Below are 22,949 nucleotides of genomic sequence, written 5' to 3' on the forward strand. Positions count from 1 at the left end.
TTTTATGCAAATCTATCTTTTGCTCTTGTATTTGGGTATGAATAAATATCAATGACTGCTTCAAAATGAGGAAATAAGAAACTTCATCCCTCATCAAAAGAAAAAAAACCTTTATTTCTATTGCATAAATAATGGTAAAATTAAAATCTTTTTATACAGATTATATATTTACACTAGTGTTTGGTTAGAGGAAACAGCCGATACATATGGCATTCGGTTTTCCTTTATACACGTCTTTATACACTTGCGTAACTTGCAATAACATAGGATTTATTTAAGTTGCATGCCAAGTTAATTTATAGTAATATTTACACTATTTTGTACAAAGGGTTTGTTGGTTTTTTTTTTTGTTTTTTTTTTTTTTTTACTGTTACGCTGCTGACTTTGTAAGTTGTTGTTTTTAATTAAAATGCCATGTCTTTTGTTAACAAGCAAAAAAAAAAAAGGTCAGTTTTTAACAATGAGTGGTAAATGGCTTGAAAACAGTGAGGGATGAAATGGTGACAAGAGGAGACGTGTGTATTAGTGAAGAACTTCCTAGAGATCAATCAGGAAGCATTGATTCCTTAGATCCTCATATGGATTAAATGGCAACAGGCTGGATTCTGGGCTTATTCCAGTTTAAGACAATTAACTCTAATGAGTTGCCTCTGATTTACCCTGGAGTCCGAGAGGAACTTTCTCTGTCTCCCACCCTTCACCTCAATTAAAAGCTGAGTAAACAAGAGCTGCTGCATGAAGCTGAAATAACTTTGGCTCCTCTGGAAGAGATGGTAGGAAATGCCGTACCATTCTTGGGTTGGTGTAATATGAATATAGAGGCATTTCTGTGAAAGGGCAACCCCAAGGGCCTGATGCTGCAAACACATCGGCTGTATGGTTTGGCTTTAGTGGGAGTGCTCACAAAAAGAGACATGATATGCCTGAAGACAACCTGACCGGAGGGGTGGCTACCAGAGCAAACTCAGCAACTTCAAATGGAAGGGTTAAATGGCTTCTTGTTGGCTGACAAAGACAAAAGAGCAGCTAATAAAGGTAAGTTGTGTTATGGATCTCTCCTAAAGCATTGTAAAAAATAGGAGTGTTTGATGTTGTAAAGACTGGCTGTGAAGAGCTGTAGAAAATAATTAGCAAATGGCAATTTCACTTAGTAATGCTCTTCAGGGCTACAAAGTATTTTGGGCTGTGATGGCAGAAAAACCCCAAAAGCTATGATATTTCCATCATCAAGTTGTCAAGTACTGATCTTTAGATCCAGAGGGTTTCCTTTTTCTCCTTTCCTCCTCTTCTCACTTCTGGGCCTGAAATTTTTTCCTATTGAAGATGCTCAGTTGAGCCATTTTTTCAGACTTTTGCCACTGGAGAAGGAGGAGTGGAGTACACTTCCAATTAAAATGTTGTGAGATTTTCTGTCCATCTCACTCTTGGTGAAGCTTCTACAGTTCCTAGAGCTGCTTAAAGCAGCCCACTTGAATTGGAGGAAACCAAGATCCAGTCCTGATAACAACCGACAACAAAGAGACCAAGATGTTGTGAGCTTTTCTTTTTTCTGTATTAAATTCCTGGGAAAGTAATAGGTTTTAAGTGATGCCAGGAAAATGTAATTGCACTGTCAGAACACAGTACAGTAAAATAATGGATTGAAAACCAGCAAGTTCTGTACATCTTCATCTGTGGAATGTAAGCATGATTCAGAGCCAAGAAAAAAGATACTTCATCAGGTTCTCATTTTAGAAGAGTTGATTCTTCTTCTTTCAAATAGTCATCCATAAAGCAGAAACTAAATAATTTATTACACGGGTGGATAAAATAGGGAACTTCATTCTTAGTGATCTTAATGTATTCCTCCTACTGCTTCTCTTCTCGCAGCTCTAAGTCTGACTGGAGACTGTGCACCTCTTCCTTTTGTGCGATGACAGCCCTTTGCAGCACTGCTTGCTCCGGGCACGTGTGCATGGTGAGGGGGAAGGAGTCTTTTGTGGGGAAAGCTGTCTCTTTCTACCAGGCACCTCGCAAAGCAGCACGTCATCTTGAGCAGAGCCGGCACTTGACCTTGGACAGTCATCCCAGTCCTCTGGGTGTCCCAGAGGATGTTTTGGTCTTCTGCAGCAGGCAGATAGAAGGAACATGGGTTTCTTTGTGAAAGAATGTTCCTATGCTTTGCCAGGAGGTACTTATTTAAGTCTGTCGAACAGACTTTAGCCATCCAGAGTAGCATGCTTGGGAATCATAGAATCATAGAATAGTTTGGGTTGGAAGGGACCTTAAAGATCATCCAGTTCCAACCCCCCTGCCATGGGCAGGGACATCCCACTGGCTCAGGCTGCCCAAGGCCCATCCAACCTGGCCTGGAACACCTCCAGGGATGGGGCAGCCACAACTTCCCTGGGCAACCTGGGCCAGTGTCTCACCACTCTCATGGTGAAGAAATTCTTCCTAATGTCCAGTCTAAATCTGCGCCTCTCCAGTTTGTACCCATTCCCCCTCATCCTATCCCCACAAGCCTTTATGAACAGCCCCTCTCCAGCTTTCCTGTAGCCCCTTCAGGTACTGGAAAGTCGCTATAAGGTCTCCTCGGAGCCTTCTCCTCTCCCGGCTGAACAACCCCAACTCTCTCAGCCTGTCCTCGTAGGGAAGGTGTTCCAGCTCTTAGATCATCTTTGTAGCCCTTCTCTGGATCCGTTCCAACAGCTCCATCTCCTTCTTACATTGAGGATTCCAGAACTGGACGTTCCAGAATGCCTTCTACTCTTTCTTGATTTGCTTGCTTGCTATCCTATTTCTTACGGGAGAAGGACCAAACAAACCCATCCACTTGTCCCCAGGTTAAAGAGGTTGGTGCATATGTATATACCTTTTGTTTTAGAAAGTTGCTAGAAGTTTCCCACATCGAGCAACCAACATGCAGCCCTCACAGTGCACCATATCTGACCTGGGAGCTCCCAATAACCACTGAATAGTCTCTATGAAATCCCTCCAAATTGCCAAATCATACTCCTATATTTGGCTGTAGCTCACCTTGGAGCAGGGGGTGGTAGATGTGTCTCCATTCACATCCCACCCTTCTGCTCACAGACCATTGTCCTGGGGGGGCTGTGGACACTTCCACCAGGACAAGGTGTCTGCTAGCAGTACCTGGTGGATTTGTGGGTACCCATCAAATGTGAAAAATACTTTGTCAACTCTCTTTTATCATATATGAGTTCCAACAGCATGAGGACCAAATTCTCCCTAACAAAACCAAGTTTTCCCAGTTGCCCATTCTATTTAATTCTTTAAATTACTGTTGGTATTGCTTTTGATTAGAAATTACTTCTCAGTGGTGGACTAGTCAAGAGTGTGCCGTTGGGTGGCACATCGTGTCGTGGGCAGGAGCCAGCTGCCCAGGGCCACCACCACCATGATGCACTTGTCCTGCCTGATAACTCCTCAGCTTTGGTTTTCTTCTCGGCTGACCTTATGGCATGGCTTTGGACCTGATAGGTAAGCAATGTTCCTTTTTTGGCAACTTTTGCTGTAATTCACTTCTCTGTGGCCTCCCAAGTACTTCAGCACGCCACGCACCTCCCACTCCCTCGTTAGCTTCTCCAGGAGCAGAAAATTAGGATGTGCCTTCAAAGTTACAGCCAATGGTTAAAGTCAAAGTTATCAGTGATGCAGCCCTTGCAGGAGCAGTAACCCAAATCCTTCCTATCAGAGCCTGATCTCTCTGCGAAGGACCTGCCCAAAGTGTCCTTGACAAGCACAGGACACCCTGTGTTGAGCGGTGCTTATGCTGCATTAATTGCTACCAAACCAAGCCAAACCAAAGCCTCTCTCAAGCTAAAATAACAATGTGCACCTCAAATCCTTCCCTTCATGTGAAACTATTTAATTGCATGTATTTGGGTTTGTTTTTTGCAGCTAAGCCAAGTGAGTTATCTTTGAGGTGCTTACAAGTTGCTAATAAATTGCTTATCCGTGAGCTGTCCCAGGCTGTTGGGAGCTGTTTGTCCATCCTTGGGCTGGCTGGAAGCGCATCTGCAATTGCTGCGCGTCTCTCCGACACTGGCACACATGTCACGAACAGCAAGGGTTGCCATAGCAATATCCTTTTCATACTGAATTGCAGTGCTGAAAAGACACTTAAATTCTCATGTAACTGGCAAGAGCATAAGTTTAGTGCTTTTTCTGACAGCTCTACCTAGCACTGTTGCAGTCTGGGTATTTTTTAAAGTATGTTCATTAGCACTTAAATATATATATATATATTTTAAGTATGGGATGTGCAGCTTTTTATTTTCATTTCTTTGATTCTTCTACTTTTTTCCCCCTAAGCTTTTGCCATCGGGTTCCAATCAAAATTTTACTGCTCTATTTTTGCCTACTGTCTGTAAAAGCAACAAAAAGCCCTTCCCCTCCTCTCTTCACCTTCTTGTGTAGAAGAAAAAAAAAATAAAGAAGATAAATGGATGTTACGTAAATGGAGACAGGGAGGTAGGTAAGGGACACAGGTCCAATGCTGCTGGCTAGGAAGGATGGGAAAGTGTTGGTAGAAAGGCTGTGGAAAGAGGAAAGGATGAAATGGCTTAGCCTGATCCTTCCTGCATTGCCACTAGCTACCAGAAGACCCAACTGGTTAAAGAAGGGGTCTCTTCAAGGTGCCTTTAGATAGAAAAAGGCTGCTCTGGGAAGAAAAAGGAGACCTCTGGCATGACATGACACTGATTCATAATGTATAAACTGGGTTCCCTATGGAAAAAACAAACCCACCCCCTTCCCAAATCCTGTACCCGGTAAAATCAGTGGGGAGTTTCGCAATGAACTCTACTGACACCAGGCTATGGCTTTTACCAATATATTCATTATAGGTTTGGTTTTACAAATGGAGTTTCAAGAGGAAGAATTATATTGAAAAATGGCCATATTTACAAAGGTTTTTATGGTGCACGTGTGTAGAAATTATGGAGCATTCCAGAAAGCTTAAAGGAATGCAAAAGAACACCTCATCCTTAAGGTAGCTATTATAATCGAAGTTTGCCTGGAATCAGTTGTCAGATGTGAAAGAAGAAGGTGGAGAAAGGCCGGGTCTGTGTATTTTAGCTTGTGTTTCTGGGCTCAGCGAAGTGGCACCACTGTGTTTCTGCTGTCAGCCAGCAGGGCTGGTAGGTCAATGCCCACCTCTCCGCTCCGACTCCATCTACCCCTGAGTCCCAGGGGGAAAAAACCTCTTTAAGTATTACTCAGTGGTAACACTTAGACTTTTTTCTGCTGCTGCCACCTTTTCAAGTGCCCCTGAGACCTAGAAATGTGGATGATCACTGTCTTAAAATAATCACAAAGCTCGTTATTTGCAATGTCCAGTGCAGTAGGCGCTGGGAGCGCGCCTTGGCTCTCCAGCAGTGTGAATCCCACGCTCAGAGCTTGCCCAAGGTTGGTTTGAAGTCTGCTGCTGCCCGATGGCAAACATAAAATCTCTCCATCTTCTGGGAGATGTAACAATTTTTGCAGAATATTTTGCAGTTGACCTCTATTAGTCACAGCAGAACAGAAATGCAGACGTGTGTGTGTGTGTTTGGGAACGGCAGGAAAAAAATAACTCAGCTGCTCTTGAAAAGACAGCTGTCATCTTTGGTGGTGGAGGGGGGCACCAGGCGAATGGCAGCGCTGGGGAGGTGAGCGACTGAGATGCACACCTAAAGGCAAAAATCCAAAGTGGTGACATGAGCTTAAAGGGATGGTGGGAGACAGAACAATGACAAGCAGGTTTTAAAATTAGGCTACTAAAAAATACAGGTTAAATGTTATCAATCAAACTCGTAATCAAAGAAAGACCTGAAACGAGTCTTTGGAATGGATCCAGGCTTACGCTGATGGCTGCTGTGTAGGATGAGAGAAGCTTATGGTTTGCAGTCCCTTGGGAGCCATCCTGCCCCCTCTCATGACACAGGAAACAGTCATCTACATTTAGAGGAGCAAGATCTCGCTGTTCCTTGGTGTTTCTGGAGCTCGTCCAGCAAGCAGAACGCAGCCATCACAACTCCGACGCCCGGGTGCCTCTGCGGACCTCCCTGGGAGCACTCCCTGTGCCGGCTCCATAAGCACCATCCGGGAAACCTCTCCCACGTGGGTAAGGAAACCGGATCCCTCCCGGGGTGACACACAGGTGCACAGTTCATCCAAAGGTCAATGCAAGGATTTGCACCAAGTTTAAAAGGAAAAAATGCTTTCCAATGTAATCCTGGCTTCACGATTGCCCAGTCCTTGTGCTTTCCATGGGACGTGTTCTGTCTCTAGTCTGCATCACTCCTCGTTGCTCATGAAAATCTCTTCCAGGGAAAATAACCAAGACTGAAAGTCTGACACGCTACGTAACATATGGCAGTAGGCTCTAGTCTGATTCCTCCTTCTCTTGCTGCAGTCTGCTTTTCAGCTTACCCTCCTTGGAGCCTGCCCGTGGCATGGGTGGAGCAGTGGTGGTGGTGGGACGGCTCCTGGGAGGGACCACAGCAGCTGGCGGGTCACAACCACACACAGCTGGGTAGGTGAAAATATAACCTCTCCCATAACAAGGTGTCTGACATGGATGTTTCACTGCATATTGCAACTGGGGTGTACGAAATGAAAGAAAGAAACATTAGGCAGGCAAGGAGGGAGGATTTTCATGTCAGATACGGTTACTGAAGACCAATATTGAAGAAGGGTGAAACTGCTGGAAAGAATTAAGTTGTTGAATATGCAGATGCGACCGAATAGACGGAGTTTCAACTGGCGCTGGTGGTTGCAGAGTCGTTTGGAAGACTGTGCACAAATTTCGGAAATGCCCATGTGTGAAAGCGGGTGGTGCTTCTCAAGCCCTGATTCACGGTCAGAAAAAAACAGTCAAACGGACTCCTGCTACCCCACAGTCTTGTGTCAAAGGTGGCGTTTACGAAGCAAAAAATAGAAATTTTCGATGCTGGCAAATTCTCTTCTTTTTTTTTTTCACTTTGAAAATACTGTACAAGGATGCTCTATCTCCCCTCTGATGCCATGAACTCAAAGGCATGGTCATAAGGGAAAAGCAAAGTGAAGCTGGAGTACATGAAATAAATGAAGAGGACTTGCTTGTGGCAATGCTACGATCAACTTCCTGGGAATGCGGGCCCAGCGCAGAGCTACGCCAAGTAGTCCGTTGGCCCCTAGGTTAAAAGGCAGCCCCGCTGCAATAAGTCATGAGGCTGTGCCTCCTTAAAACTGCAAAACAGGCTGCTGGGTGAAAGTTTCTTCCAAGTTATCATTGCTGTTTCGAAGCAATACTTCGGGGCTCCTGTATATTTTTTTTATTGCATTAGGAAACAAAACCTTTAAAGCATTAAGACAGCCCTTTTATGTCCCTGCCAAAAAGATGTAGTTGATTCACAAGACACATTATGCTGCTGGCCTCAGGCTCCTTGTCAAATGGTGCTTTATCTGCCTGCCTCTGTCTCTTTGCCGTGTGAGAGTCGGTTCGGGGGAAGCTCACCCGGTGGCATGCGCATGCATGGTCAGTTTGGTTCACAGTGTCATGGTGAGAGGCTACTCCATGCCGCTCCGCAGAATCTGGTTGGCCGCAATCAACATCACGCTTATAATAAAGGCCATGGCAAATGCGCAGATAAGGCTCTTCCGTACGCAGGTCTGTCTGTTCTGCTTCTGGGCGTGCACTGCAGAAAAGACAAGGCAAAGATGAGATGTTTGGCCAAAGAAATGTTTGCACTTTCCACCAGGATCAGATGAACTCAGAAATCCTCCCTGATCATAGAATCATAGAATAGTTAGGGTTGGGTTGCTTTGAATTCATTCCCTCTCTTTCCTCGCATTTAACAGCTGCACCCTTCCAGGTTCCCTATTCTGGAGCCCGTGGCCATCCAGTTACCCCCTACACTCTTCTGGAAAGAAAGAAAGAAAGGAAGGAAGAACCAGAGAAAAGGATGGGTTTTCTTTATGACCCTTCTGAAGGGCGCAAAGAAAGACCACTGTCAGAGTCAGACCTGATGTCTAGTCTGTAAAGTTGTTAATGCTCTCCATCTGCATCCAGAAACATCTAAAGACAACATCCACCCACTCAAGTCAAAGAATCATAGAATCATAAAATAGTTCGGGTTGGAAGGGACTTTAAAGACCATCCAGTTCCAACCCCCCTGCCCATGACATCCCACTGGCTCAGGCTGCCCAAGGCCCATCCAACCTGGCCTTGAACACCTCCAGGGATGGGGCAGCCACAGCTTCCCTGGGCAACCTGGGCCGGTGTCTCACCACTCTCATGGTGAAGAAATTCTTCCTAATGTCCACTCTAAATCTGCCCCTCTCCAGTTTATACCCATTCCCCCTCATCTATGTTTACAAGCCTTTGTGCCATTTCTGATTATAACCTCGGCGTAACTCTCCAGTCCACACCTCAGAGATGCCGTGTGCTGGCCAAGTCTTAACTCTCCCTGCTCTGACATTTCCAAATAATCCAGTTCACTTTTCATTGCTTCCAAAACTACTAGACTACTCTCTCGTACTGCGTGAAGTCCTTTCTCTCTTACCTTGGCTTTTAAACCCTCCAGATGCCCGTAGATGTGTTTTGGTTTATCTGTGTATTTCTTTTAAGCTTGTTATGAAGTTCTCTCTAAAATTCTTTAATCTCAAACATACATGAATCCCCTTAGACTCATCCAGGTTTTTCCAGTTACAGGTCAACTGGGAATGAGCAGACATTCAAGCTGTGTTCCCTGACAACACTTATACAACCACTGCGATAGTTCCCCTGAGTATGCACAGTACGTTAATCATCTTTCCTAAACTGTCTTTAGGTTCTCTGTGCCTAAGCAAAATCAGCATTATTAAGAAGCTTTTCAAATGAATGCTTTGCAGACTAATTGTCAAAAGAGGTGAGAGTAATTTGCAGTACTTTAAATGCAGACAAAGTTGGGATTTTTAGTGTTTGACTTGTTTTAGTTAATTTTAACTTTAAAGTTCATCAACGGGCGTTCATGCTGTGACTTGCTACAGTCAGTTCATGTCTCTGCCTTTATATCTCTTCCTATGAATATCTGAACAATATGTGCTATTGGGGTATGGTCATGTACCCAATACCTTTTTCTCATGAATGGTCATACTTGTTCTGACGGGAGGCTTTCAGATGGTTGACAACAGGCTCAAAACTACCATAAATCTGAAGTGTGATCACGAAAAGGCTTTGAGTGCCCATGTTTGGAAAAGTCCAGATGGATGTTTTTAGAATATATGAGAAAAGCCTTGTTCTGATCCAGGCTTGAACTTTGCTGCACAGAGCAATGAGGGGGGAGCACTGAAGGATAAATTTTGAACACTTGTTTCATCCACCTTCACCTCCTCTGGCCAGGATTTTGTAGTGCCTATGTCCTAATCCCAGTTCCCACGCCGTCCCCCAGCATCCGCTCGACACCGGAGGCAGAAGAAGCCCTCGTTAGGCAGTACTTTGAGTCAGACTGGCAAGAGCAGGGAAATGCTGCACCATCATGGCTCCAAGGCACCCGCTATGTTCTGTGCAGCTAATGAAATCCTCCTTCCAGCAACTCCTAAATTGCTTGCTTTCTGCTGCGCTGCCCTGCTCCTCAATTCCTTCGCTTGCTTTTATAACACACACAGAGTCAATACTGTGGTTCCTTGGGTTTGTGCATGACGCCCCAGCAATTTGAAAAGCCCATTAAATCACAGCTTTTTATTTCTTTCTTTTATTTCTTTCTTTATTTACATCACAGTTGGCATTGCTGGTCAGTGAGGGGCTCTGCTGCTGATTAGAATGACTGGGAGTGGCAGTCAAAGACTGACCAAGGCTATTTGTGACAGCAACTCTCCTATTCGAAGCAAGAGAGTAAAGCAGGTTCAGTGTTTCTTGCAGAAGTGGGCCTGAATTGAACAATTTATCAAGTAAAAAGAGAGGATCCAGGTAAGTCATTGTTACTGTTCTTTACTGACTGGAAGTGTACCAAATAACCTACTAAATAACTCCAGAAGAAAGGAGAGTCTTTTTTTTTTTTTCAGTCTGTGCTGAAATGTAGAGGTGTTGCACATCCCGAAAGGCCACGTTGCTGTTAGCTGAGGCTCAGCAGGATTTACTCCAGCAAGAAGATAAGTATTAGAGTTCCTCTGCACCCTTGCAATCCACAGGGAGGCACAGAAGCTGAAATCACTGACTTCCTTCACTGTAAACAATGTGCTGCCTGTGAATTGCCTTCTTAAATATGAAGACCCCTTTGCCCTCCCTGCTAAATGGTGAGCTTTTGCCTTCAGTTGCCTCCTTTTTCTAGATTCACAGATCCTTTGAAGTATGGCATCTTTGCTTTTTTTTCCTGCTGGTTGTCGCAGGGCTGGAGGCTCACTCTGTTTTGCATTTGGTTGCCAGCAGGAGTTTTTAATACCCATGGGATGTGCAGGAGTTTGAACATGAGCTGTTTCCTTGAACATGGTCAGAGCCCAAAGATCCTCCGGAGGTGCCCCAGCATCTTCTTAGGGGGAGAGCAGCTCTCAGACTATCCAATGTAAATGAGATCTCAACAAGAAAAGGCAAATCAAGACTGGGTCATCTTTCATCTTCTCAACATCCAGAGAACCTGCTGGAGAGGACTCACGGCAGTGTCACTAGGTGGCAGAGACGGGACGCTACCATAGCTATAACTTCTCCACCAGGACATGGGGTCCAGACGGTTTTGGGGTGCACCAGGGTTGCAGCTGCAAGGCTGGTCACGATGCCCATGGTGCATTTGAGATGATCATGGTAAGTGCTAAGAGCCTTCTCACCTGCAGTAAAAGGCTTCCTAACGTAAACAGCTACAGTATATTTACAGTGGCTTCTGCCATAACTCTGCTAAAGGTGAGATACATTTGCTTTCTCTGGCTGGATGGAGTTATTTTCATTTGAAGAGGTCAGTTTTTCATTCCCCAGCCCCTATAGCTGAGGAGCGGATGCTCCTAGTGCTGCCAGGGGGGAGCTGCAGCAGCTCTCGTACATCCTGTTAATTTGAGCGTCAGGGCTGAGGATGAAATACCTGTGGCAGACAACATGGGCCACTGTAACCAGCTGGCACTTTTGTTTGCCACAATCTTAATGTCATGAACGCTTGGATAAAGGGAATTGCCAGACAAATAATTTTTGTACTACAATTTTTTTCTTACCAGGATGTCACTGCACACAGTTGTCATTTTCCTGTGTCTCTTCTCATAAAAACACAAACTCTTCTTGGCTCTCAGCTTTGTTCTCCCGCCCTAAGCACTAATAAAAACTGAAAGAAAGGCTGAAGACATAACCGTGCCTCCCTTCTGGTTGTATTCTTTATCAGCGAAGCTGGTGTGGGCTGCTTGTGCTGAGGAGTTAGGCATTTTCATTGCTTTGCTCTTTATCAAGAATAAAGCAAATGAAAACCCCTAGAAATGCGTAGGAGGGAAAGTTGTAATGTAAGCCTAGAGCTAACATCTTGCAAATGGCTCTCATGTTCAAAGTGAACTGAACAAAACCTTGGACTTGTCCCTGGCCATAAGATGAATATTGTATTTGGTTTAAAGCGTGTGGTTATTGTGTGTGTCTATGAGTGTGGGAGAGAGAGATAAGGTGCATTGTCCGTGTTGATACAGGAAGAATATTAAATAGCTGCAAAGACCTTATTATGACACGAAGCCAAGCTGGCAATATTGTGAGAATGACAGAAATGGTATTTGTACCAATGGCAACGTACAGTGCTGTTTAGTACCTGGCTGGGCTGAGCCAGCTAACCCAGCTGTGGAAAAGACGAGACGTCTCCGTCCGTAGGATGGAGAAGCGTTTTAGGGCTTCTCTTTGATGGTGAGATGACAGTGAGTGGAGATCCCCATTTCAGCAAGGTGCTATTGGAAGCATCTGCCTTGCCTCTTTGCTTAGGAGCCATTCCCTAATCTCACTGAAAAACCATCGGGGCTCACCTTGGCTTCATTCCTACCTATAATTAAAGGCACTTCTATCGTGTGGATGAAATGCACATTAAATATAGATGTGAGCCTCTACGCTCATCCCTTCAAGCTACCTTTACAAATCAAAGAAATAGGTGCTTTTTCAAGTGCAATTCATCTCATCCCAAGGCAGCATCTAAAATTATTCTCAAAAAGTATTGCCTTCAGCCCGCTAATTAAGAAGTTGGTAAAGGGAGGCTGACTTAGATGCAGGCGCTTCCCTACAAACATTTAAAGCTAAGCTGAGATGATGTCTACCCTTCCTAATAGCTCTCCCTTAGTGCCATGAGGCCCTGTAATTCCTGCCTTTGAGGTCTACAGGGAACTTAGTGTTTGGGAAATGGGAACGTTGAGGGCCCAAGTGGGACATTCAGGTAAATGGCATGTCCATCCTGGAGAGCTGCAGGGACATAATCTGCTCTCAATCTGCCTTTCCTGAGAGAAATGCTCTTGTCAGAGCCGTCATGGACCAGAACCATCCCATTCTTCTGGGACCTGAAGCGAAACTTTGCCTCTTTGTTGACAGTGTTCAGTTGATCTTTATTCTCTGGTGGATTTGTGTGTGTGTGTGTGTGTGTGTGTATTTCTAACAAAATCTAAAAAAAGGATCTGTTTTGCTTCTAGGTTCTGCCTAGCACCAGCAATGCCAACATCCCACGAGAAAAGCTGTTCTTGCTGTACTTTTGGAAGCTGGGACTTCCAAAATGAGATGCTGAGCATTTAGGTTTGCAGATCCATTTCTTTTTTTTTTTTTTTCTTTTGCAATTGGGATACTTCACCCAAGTACCGGAGCTGAAAGAAGCCTCCATGCCTCTTGCCACAGTGACAGCTGGCGCATATCTCCACTGAATCGGCAGGTCAGTGGAGACTGACAACTCCATTCATGTAAGTAAGCATCTCTTCCCCTCTGCTGCTTTCCAGGAGGAACAAAAAAAACCCACACTGCTTGTGTTTAAAGAGTGTTGCTGCTTGCCTCATTCCTGTAGACTTTCAAAACTCAGCCGTGCGCTTCCCCATCTTTTCTGCAGTGTTTCGCAGAGTGGGAGTGAGCTGGATACAGCTTCTGCAGCCAATTAATGACCCAGGTTAAGAATTGCCTTAATATTTTTATCCTTTGTTGTGTTTTAACAACACTCCATTGTCTCTGCCTGGTACACTTTTGACCCCTTGGAGTATCAGGATTTCCCCCAAATGGCCAATATAAAGTGGCATTGCTGTGGGTGCGAAAGCAAAGTGAGCTATCCTTCAGGTGGTGTGTACACACTCTAAGGTTTGCTGTAGGCATCTTCCTGGACTTTTCAGCACTTGAGATGATTTGTATCTGTTTAGTTGTCCCAACCGGCAATGCTTTCGAGCAGCACAAGATCCTTTGGCCAAGAAAATCCTTCTCCCAGGTTAGCTTAAAATGGGAAATATTTTTGCCAGTGCACTCATTCAAAGTGAAAAAACCACTGTAAAAGTTGAGACTGTGACTGATCTCAGTCGCTGATCACTTACTCGGTGCTCTTGTGGTCTTGCGTAAATCAACAGCTGCTGAAGTGAAACATTCCCCTTTCTCAAACTACCTCCAAGGACTGCTTACACCTTGATCTTGCAGACACTCTCCCGTGGGTTGAGGTGAGCTGGCCTGGTGGTACCCGTGTACCTTATCGCAGATCCACACCAGTGGTCGCCACAGCGCTGAGCACGACGTGCGCAGGCACAGATGCACCAGCTCTGCTCATTCCTGGTGTTATAACACAGCGAGAGAACCCTCCCACAGCTGTTCCCTGAAGAATCATAGAATAGTTCGGGTTGGAAGGGACCTTAAAGATCATCCAGTTCCAACCCTCCTGAGACGGGCAGGGACATCCCATTGGATCAGGCTGCCCAAGGCCGATTCAACCTGGCCTGGAACACCTACCTCAGCACAGGCTGCACGTCCCTTTGCCTGAATCCCACCAGAGGAAGGACAGCCATAAGGCAAAGCACCCACTACTTCATCCCTCTGTCTGAAACCTTTACTTAGACCACATGGAAGAAGACTATCAGCAGCTCTTGAGCTCTCTAACCACATCGTTGCTGCTTACTCTAAAATAAATCCATCCTAACTCCATGCTTGCCCATTGCATGTCATGGATCAGACTGAGCTTTTCAAGGGAAGCAGAAAAAGAACAATTGTACAGAAACAGGAGAATTTTCTCTCTTACCTTCAAACTCTGTTTGGCAGTTGCCAGAGTTTTCATTTAAACTCTCTTCTTCATTGATAATGATGTTCTCGATGTCCTTCATCGTTAAGTGGTCCCGGAAGGCATGGTAGAGGATGTGTTTCAGCTCTTCCAGTGTTATCCTCTGCATGTCGAACTGTGGGAACAGAACCGAGTTAGTCGCAGCCACTGATAACAAGCATGGTTCTCGAGGAAGAGAGGCATGTGGGCATGTCACAGTTCCCTCCTCATGTTTTTTTTCAACTCATTTCAACACCTCCATATAACTTTGGAAATTTTGCTCTTTTGGGCTCATTCACACTAGCAGTGTGAACGTTGCAAATGGATGTTGCTAGAACTCTTGCCAGCCTACTTAATGCCAGTAGAGCAGTAGAGAAGACCAGCCCTATGCTGGGGATTGTCATCCAGGCTGGAAATGCAGCAAACTGGAATCAGTCCTGGCCATCTCAACAGAGATAAACCCCTGAGAGATTTCTCTCTTACACCTTGCTATGAGCCACAACCTCATCTCTGTCCCTTTTTATTCCCTTTAACTCTCCAGTTGTGCCTGTGTGATGGGAATAAGTAGAGAACAGTTCCCTCTTAGCTGACATCTGCTGTAAATTCAATAGGTAAGCGTAGTTCTTTCATGCACCAGCTATTAAAACCAGATGATTCCTGCAAAATATGTAGAAATGAACATTTTGCATGAGAAGAACTTTGCACATGTGTAAGGTTTGTGGTATTAATACCCGCTAACGGTACAGAAGAGAGGGCATTCACACTGATTGACCTGCAGTGCCAAGTGAGATCAGTCTCCCTGTGCCATTCACACAGTCAATAAAGAAGAATGGAAACCCTTCGAGTCACCCCGTGCTGCAGATGATCATCCTGTGAACAGCACCTCGAACTCTCAAGCCTTACAGCCCCAAACATGGGCTTTCCTACAGCAAACAGGCAACACCAGGGCTTGTACCACCTTCTCTACACCATCCACTTGCAAGCAACCTCAGAAAGGCCAAACACCTCTGGCTTAAAGCTGCAGCAGAGGGAAGGTGAGGCAAACGTGTGCCTCCGTCTGCAACTGAGAGCGTGGCAATAGCGTCTGATCGGATTGCATAGCTGGCATTTTGGAGATGGTGCAGCAAGGAATTCCCACTCCTTTCCTTATTGGATCTGAGCTGCTTGATGCATTATTGGGGGTTGGAACTAGATGATCTTTAAGCTCCCTTCCAACCCAAACTATTCTATGATTCCATGATTATCTCAGGTCATCCTCCCTGACCACTGCTGCACACCTCATCGCACAGATGCAGAATCATTGATTCTCAGAGGGACTCACTGAGAAAAATTTAGTGTACTTTGATGAAATCTGGACCCTGAAATGTGCACCTGAATAGCACGTTTGCACACATACATTGATATTTATCCATCTATCCTTAGAAGCACTGACTTCTACAGTTCTATTTATTTTTTTATTTCTTGCAACAATCAAAAACCTGGTGCAGAAAATCTGTGGACAGCAGGGGTAAGAGCCAAAGTTCCTGACTTTGCCCCAGGTGAGCTCTCTGAAAAGCAAGTCTGGTGGGTTTGCTGGTTTTGCTGCTGTCCTCGTTCTTCAGAGATTCAACATTCAAGCTGCCCAGCTAAAAATAGTAAGTGCACAATTGTCACCGGTGGATCCTTGTTGCGCAGTTCAAAGCTGGATTGCAAATCCCCCTAGAATTTAGACACAAATTTCCAGCCTGCTTTGTTGTGCACGAGGAAATCTCATCACCCATATTCTGCTTGCTTTCATGTTAAAAGAGAAAAAAAAAATCAAGCAGCTGTGCACTTCATAACCGGCACGATTATGAAAAGCGTTTCTCTTGGCAACTAGAGGTGTGGAAATGGGGGTTAAATCATACAGTTGATGTACAGCGGTGTCGGGAGATGTTGTGAACGTTTGCAGAGTGCCTTGAGGCTGCCCAGGGTTTGCAGCCCTCCCGGTCGACTTCATGCAGCACTGATTGCGCACCAGCACCATGGAGGTAAAAGTGATGATTTCTCCCCACCATTCAGTCCTGCATTCCTCTGATGCCTTTGTCTTGGGGGAACTCAAACCTGAACTTGAGCCCCAGCATCTTTCTGAGTCCACCTATATGCCAAATGCATAATTTTCATCCTAGTGGTCACTTCATAGCAACAGAAGCACCTTGTCCGCATGTGGTTACTCCATCCCATCTCCTAAGGATGTGATCCTCAGCCTGTGTTGCTCTTCCTGGTTTTGCTCAGGGACAGTTCTCTGAGGCCAACACAAATTTTTTTTTGCTGTAGTTCATAGGTTTGTTTCTTCCCTCCTCAGGGAACAGTCTTTGTAGATGCTGTCCAAAACCTGTGTTCACCCATCACCGGGTGGATGCCCACCCCTGAACGCTTAACAGCCCAGAGCAGTGTCCCCGAGACCTGCTCTTGATGTGCATCCATTCTCTTTTAGAGTATCTGTGGGGATGTGTGAGACTCCTTAAGACTTACTGACTAGAAGTGCTCACAGATGTTGGATGGGCAGAGAAGCTGAGGATAAGGGGCATTCATAGAATAGTCTGGGTTGGAAGGCACCTTAAAGATCATCCAGTTCCAACCCCGCTGCCATGGGCAGGGACACCTCCCACTGGCTCAGGCTGCCCAAGGCCCATCCAACCTGGCCTGGAACACCTCCAGGGATGGGGCAGCCACAACTTCCCTGGGCAACCTGGGCCAGGGCCTCACCACTCTCATGGTGAAGAAATTCTTCCTCATGTCCAGTCTAAATCTGCCCCTCTCCAGTTTATACCCATTCTCCCTCATCCTATCCCCACAAGCCTTTATGAACAGCCCCTCTCCAGCTTTCCTGTAGCCCCTTCAGGTACTGGAAAGTCGCTATAAGATCTCCTCAGAGCCTTCTCTTCCCCAGCTGAACAACCCCAACTCTCTCATCCTGTCCTCGTATGGGAAGTGCTTCAGCCCCCTGATCATCTTCATAGCCTCCTCTGGACCTGTTCCGACAGCTCCATATCCTTCTTACATTGAGGATTCCAGAACTGGACACAATACTCCAGATGAGGTCTCACTTCCCTGGGCAACTTGTTCCAGTGTCTCACCACTCTCATGAGAAGAAATTCTTCCTTATGTCTTGTCTAAATCTGCCCTTCTCCAGTTTATATCCATTTCCCCTCGTCCTATCACTCCTAGCCTTTGTGAACAGTCCCCCCTCAGCTTTCTTGTAGGCCCCAAGAGGGGAGATTGAGATGAGATCTTAGGGAGAAATGTTTTGCTGTGAGGGTGGGGAGGCCCTGGCCCAGGTTGCCCAGAGTAGAGAATTCCAGAACTGGACACAGTATTCCAGATGAGGTCTCCCAAGGGAGGAACGGAGGGGCAGAATCCCCTCCCTCCCTGCTGGCCACGCTGCTTTGGATGCAGCCCAGGGCACAGTTGGCCTTCTGGGCTGCGAGTGCACCTATGATTCTGTGATTCAAGGTGTGTGCATCCTCTCCTTGCTGAGAGTGGAAGGCAGCTGACTGTGTCCCAAGATAACTGTGTTGAAGAACATCTCTGAATCAACATCCTGCTCCTTCACCTCTACCTTCACAGCTACAGGGGTGAAACTCACTATTGCCTATGTTGACACAGGCTGCTGCTTTCCCCTCACTCATACAAGTCTTTGCTGGTCTCCCTCTGTCACCCCTAACAAGGTTTTGCAGACCCTGCTGAGACAATACCTATTGCTTTGATTCCGGCTACAAACACAGCCGTGGTTATTGTCTAATCTCAACAATGCAGAAACAGTAACGACTTGTGGGTTTTGGGGTCTTCACGTAGCATTCAATCTGTCTAGTGGGAAATAACTGTTCTCTTTACAAATATACATCTGTTGCTGTATCTCCAGCTCTTGCTTTTAAGCTTTATGCTAATACAGCGAGAAATCTTTTCTTTTATTGTTCTGTTGTCATTTTGCCTTTTAGAAGGAGGAATCATCTCAGATGGGGTTCAAAATCATCCTTGTTGGCTCAGTACAGAGTGTTTTGCCTCTTGGCAAGCATATGGTCATTGCCCCTGCTCTGTTCCACGGTCTTGCATGCAGGAGGCATGTCAGATATCGATCGACATAGGAGTTCGTCAAGAATGGGCTCAAGCTCGGTGCAGCAGAGACAAGACTTTTCATTTGGGCTTGAGCTCCCAGGTAATTTCTTCTATTATCATTGCTCTCCACTGTGGCAGTTTCCCTGATTCACTTTTCAATTACTCTCGCTTTTTATTGTTGTAATGACAGTAACCAGGGAGCAACTCTTAACTTTTATTGGCTCCTCTGAGAGGAAAACTGTGACTGTTGCAAGCTGAAAACTTTCCATTGGATTTATAATTAGAAGAAATCAATGAAGCTGCTTATGAACTGGTGCTCCTGGAATACACTGTAAGCAGTGACAGAGGAACAACCTGTGCCTAATGCTAAGGCTCAAATGCCCCAAATGATACCGCAGTGCCCCAAATGAAAAGCTGTATTTGTACAGGTATGTTTGGCTTCTATGGAGAGCACCAGAAACTGCCCCAGCAGAAAGATCTCCTGGAGCTGGAGGATGTTGTCCCAAGAAACAAGGGCAGTCTGGAGAAGTTCCAGTCTGTAATTTCCTGACTCCACCTTGAGTTAAATTTCCTGCTGAGAATGAAAGCAGAGTCACAGAATCACAGAATCACAAGGTTGGAAAGGACCCATTGGATCATCAAGTCCAACCATTCCTAACACTCCCTAAACCATGTCCCTCAGCACTTCATCCACCCGTTCCTTAAACACCTCCAGGGAAGGCGACTCGACCACCTCCCTGGGCAGTCTCTGACAGTGCCCAATGACTCTTACTGTGAAGAATTTTTTTCTGATATCCAACCTGAACCTCCCCTGACGGAGCTTCAGGCCATTCCCTCTTGTCCTGTCCTCTGTCACTTGGGAGAAGAGCCCAGCTCCCTCCTCTCCACAACCTCCTTTCAGGTAGTTGTAGAGAGCAATAAGGTCTCCCCTCAGCCTCCTCTTCTCCAGGCTAAACAACCCCAGCTCTCTCAGCCGCTCCTCGTAAGACTTGTTCTCCAGCCCCCTCACCAGCTTTGTTGCTCTTCTCTGGACACACTCCAGAGCCTCAACATCCTTCTTGTGGTGAGGGGCCCAGAACTGAACACAGTACTCAAGGTGTGGTCTCACCAGTGCTGAGTACAGAGGGAGAATAACCTCCCTGGACCTGCTGGTGACCCCATTTCTGATACAAGCCAAGATGCCATTGGTCTTCTTGGCCACCTGGGCACACTGCTGGCTCATGTTCAGTCGGCTGTCAACCAGCACCCCCAGGTCCTTCTCTTCCGTGCAGCTCTCCAGCCACTCTTCCCTCAGTCTGTAGCACTGCATAGGGTTGTTGTGCCCCAAGTGCCAGTTCCTTCAGTCTCTCTACCTCCAGTTTCCAAAGTTTGTGGCTGACTGATAGCGGCCGTGCCTGCAGAGCACTAGTTTGACTCCTGACACCTTTTTAAGGTAGTTCTGTTTCCTACTTACCACTCTTACCTTCTGCTCTGTGCACGGAAATGACCGTATGGGAAAAGCTTCCTTCTTTGAAGAATTAAATACTGAAATATTATTTATGATAATTTCCTTTAATATCAGCTCTGCTTTTAAAGTAAGAGTGGAAGGCTCCTCTCTTCAATCCAAAGTTGGCCTCACTGCCATGCAGCCAGGGTGATATCAGGCCAGGACCCTACAGCAATGTGAGTGAGGCCACTCTGACCTGCAAGATCTTTGAAGCCACATCAATAGAAATGTTCTTCTGAACAAGAGGAGCAGCTGGCTCCTTGGACAGTGATGGTTTTAGCTAGAAGAGCACTTGAATACTTGCTTTTTGTGAACCTATTGGACACAGATTTCCCATGTAAGCCATCTAAAAAGGTCATTTTGAGCTGCTGAGAGCTCCAAGCAGAGATTGAGACAGCAGAAGGAGAGCAGGCTTTTGCCTGGTTCTTTTGAAAACCAGATCTGTGAAAACAAAAGAGTCATAGACTCACAGAATCACTTAGGTTGGAAAAGGCCCTTAAGATCATCGAGTCCAATCATTGACCTAACACTGCCAATTCCACCACTAAACCACGTCCCTAAGTGCCACGTCTATGTTTCACAGATTTCTTGTTTGGGGAAGCCCTTGATAATCTCTGAATAATGAAATAAGTTCTTTGCTTTGGTCTCAGAGGTATCTCAATTCAGGCCATGGGCGTCCTGAATATCTGCACGGCAAACGGGCTCTTCCCACGCCCGCAGTCAACTGCTGCAAGAGGGGATGTGGCCCCAAAAATCCTCGGACTCCTTGCAGAGCAGCTGGGCTTTGTGCTGTGCAAACCACAGTCCTGTCATTTCTGGGTGGCTCTGACCACACGCAGCTCTGCAAGTGCTCACAGCCGGCTCTGCAGGTGTTCCTTGAGCCAGTCGGGCTTTGAGCTCATAAACTACTGATCTGGTGTTTTTCCACAGGACCAATGTTTCCTATCAGCCATATATATTAAAGCGCACGGCCCCAGCGTGCTCCCTGTAGAATCGAATGTATTCCTATTTCTGTCTGGGATAAATGGCCGCTTTGTACCAACTCTACCTCCCAGAAAAGCTCAGCCACTGATATTTTATAATGAGAAGAAAACGACACATTCTGGAGAAGCCAGGAGTCTGGAGGGACAGGGAGACCGTGCAGAAAGGGAGTGAGCTCTGCAAGCAAAGCCGTGTTTGCAGGTGGGATGTGCTGTACCGTGCAGGCTGAAAGACTCGCTACGCGTGCCTGTGAGGCAGCGAGGGCTGTTTCAATCCACAGCACTGTGGAAGGCTCTTGGATGAGCTTATATAGATAATATATATACAGACACACACATATAAAAGTATTGGAGTGACTCTCATGGCTCCCCCGGGAAAGAAAGACAAAGCCATTTTGCAGCTTGTAGCATGCTACTGGTTTTAAAACAGCAATGAATTTTCCTGCCCCATTCCCCCCCCCCAAACATGACTACCGTTACAGCAAAGCTGATCTCCTTTACTGCCATTGCTTTCTGGCCCACACTTCCACTGAAGGAGGGCTGGGACTCCTGCAGCACCAGCAGTGAAAGAAGAGACGATATATTTTGCTCTGCTCCCTGACAAGCTGAACATGGAGGGGATCCCATTGTCTTTTTCCCATCACTACTTCTTTTTGTTCTTTCCCCACTTGCCCCATGCCAGTGCACTCGCATTTACGGCCCAAGGTGAAGCACACAGAGGTCCCTCAGGGCTGCTCTGTGGGTTGGGGCAGAGCTTGAGGCTGTTCCCACCTGTGCTTACGTTCTTTCTCTACCTGGGGACCGTGTCCAGCCATCTGTGGACATGTCACATTGTCCTGTTGACAGAAGCCTTGTCCCAGCTTGCTGCCTTTCCATGGGGAGCGGGAAGGAGAAGAAACAGCAGCACAAGGAAGAATGTGTGTTTCTCTGCACGCAGGGCAATACTCACCCCCACCTCCTCCCAGTCTGGCCGGGTGTCTCTGCTGCTGGGCGAAGCCTCCATGCTGGGATGAAGCATAATCCTCAGCAAAGATGAGGGAGAGCCACCTGCCCCTCTGTGCTGTCAGCTCCCCACAGCAAACATAATTTGGGGTAAGAGGAGCAAACAGAAGTCCTCACCAGAGAGCCTGGCAGGGTAGTCAGAGCACACTCAACCTGCCAAGGCGAGCTCAAGGCCCTGAGTGTCCTCTCTGCTGAATTGTCCCTGTGCAGGGCTGCATCACCACCCCAACACACAGGTGGAGAAGGGGCTTTTTGAGCGACACCAGATACAAATGCAGCTTTGACAGCTCCCAGCAGCCTCCAACGAGCCCCTCAGGAGGGGAGAAGAGTACAGCTCCATCTATTAATGGATCATCGCCTCCCTTCCAGGAGGTGACGTTGCACAGCTCTGAGGAAAGTTGTGGTTCCATCCTGCCACGGACTGATACTCAGGAGTGAGTGTCCTACTTGCCCTGGGTGTTTCTCCATCGTGCTCTCCAGGGAGCACGGGGCTGTGCTTGCCCCATCTATACCTACGCACTCTCAAAGAGCCTCGCAGGAAGAAGTGCCCCTATAGAAATACACTTACATGCTTACCCAGATGGTGGCTGGGGCTTCCAGATACCACAAATGCCTGTCTGCTCGTTGTCTTCCCGTTGGTGGGATGTGCCCCAGGCCACCCTGCCCTGCAGCAATCCTAGCACCCAGCCACTTGCGAGAGCTTCTCCACCCTACCCTGGGCTCAAGGCAGCTGTCGTGCAGGTACCACTTGCTCACACAGCCTTCAGGAACAACAACAGCCTTCAGCCACCTTCCCTGACGCTGCACCGGAGCCCCTCGCCTGCTGGGGAGCGGGAAGGGGTACCAAGCTCATTTCCATAGTAACAGGCTGGTTACTGTGCTGGCTGAGGGGACATAACTCCATTCTTCCCGCAGGGAATTGTACACACATTGGTAAATCAAAATCAGACACACGTGTGTATCCACAGCACCCTTAACCCTGAGCGCATGGCCTAAGTTTCCACTACGAAATGATGTGGCATTCAAAGTTAAGCTGGTGCACGCGTCCCCCTCTGTGTGTCCCTCCAGCCACCCACAGCCCCCATGGGACCGTTGAGGAATGCTGCAGCTCTGGGAGCGGCACCAACACCTGCGGATTACAAACTGCTCTGGGAGGGGCAAAAGAACCTCCTCTGCGTGGAATAAAGCTGTGCAAAAGAGTGGTGGTCTATGCAAAAGGATAAGCGTGACTGATGCCGGGTGCTCCTC

The 22,949-nt window shown here is 46.6% G+C and overlaps 1 protein-coding gene across 2 annotated transcripts in view; it reads right to left on the reverse strand.

The window, feature by feature from the left end:
• Window positions 1–338: 338 nt before the first annotated feature.
• The window catches only part of CALN1 (calneuron 1), a 136,528-nt gene continuing 113,917 nt past the window's right edge, over window positions 339–22,949 (reverse strand). For both annotated transcript variants that reach the window (XM_054085346.1, XM_054085345.1), the window contains exons 5-6: window positions 14,139–14,292; window positions 339–7,664 (exon numbers count right to left, since the gene is read on the reverse strand). In XM_054085346.1, the coding sequence (XP_053941321.1) occupies window positions 7,537–7,664; window positions 14,139–14,292 (282 nt within the window). In that variant the 3' untranslated portion in view covers window positions 339–7,536. The remainder of the gene's footprint in view (window positions 7,665–14,138; window positions 14,293–22,949) is intronic.

The sequence above is a fragment of the Cuculus canorus genome, chromosome 20 (assembly GCF_017976375.1).
Source record: "Cuculus canorus isolate bCucCan1 chromosome 20, bCucCan1.pri, whole genome shotgun sequence".
NCBI classification, from domain to species: domain Eukaryota; kingdom Metazoa; phylum Chordata; class Aves; order Cuculiformes; family Cuculidae; genus Cuculus; species Cuculus canorus.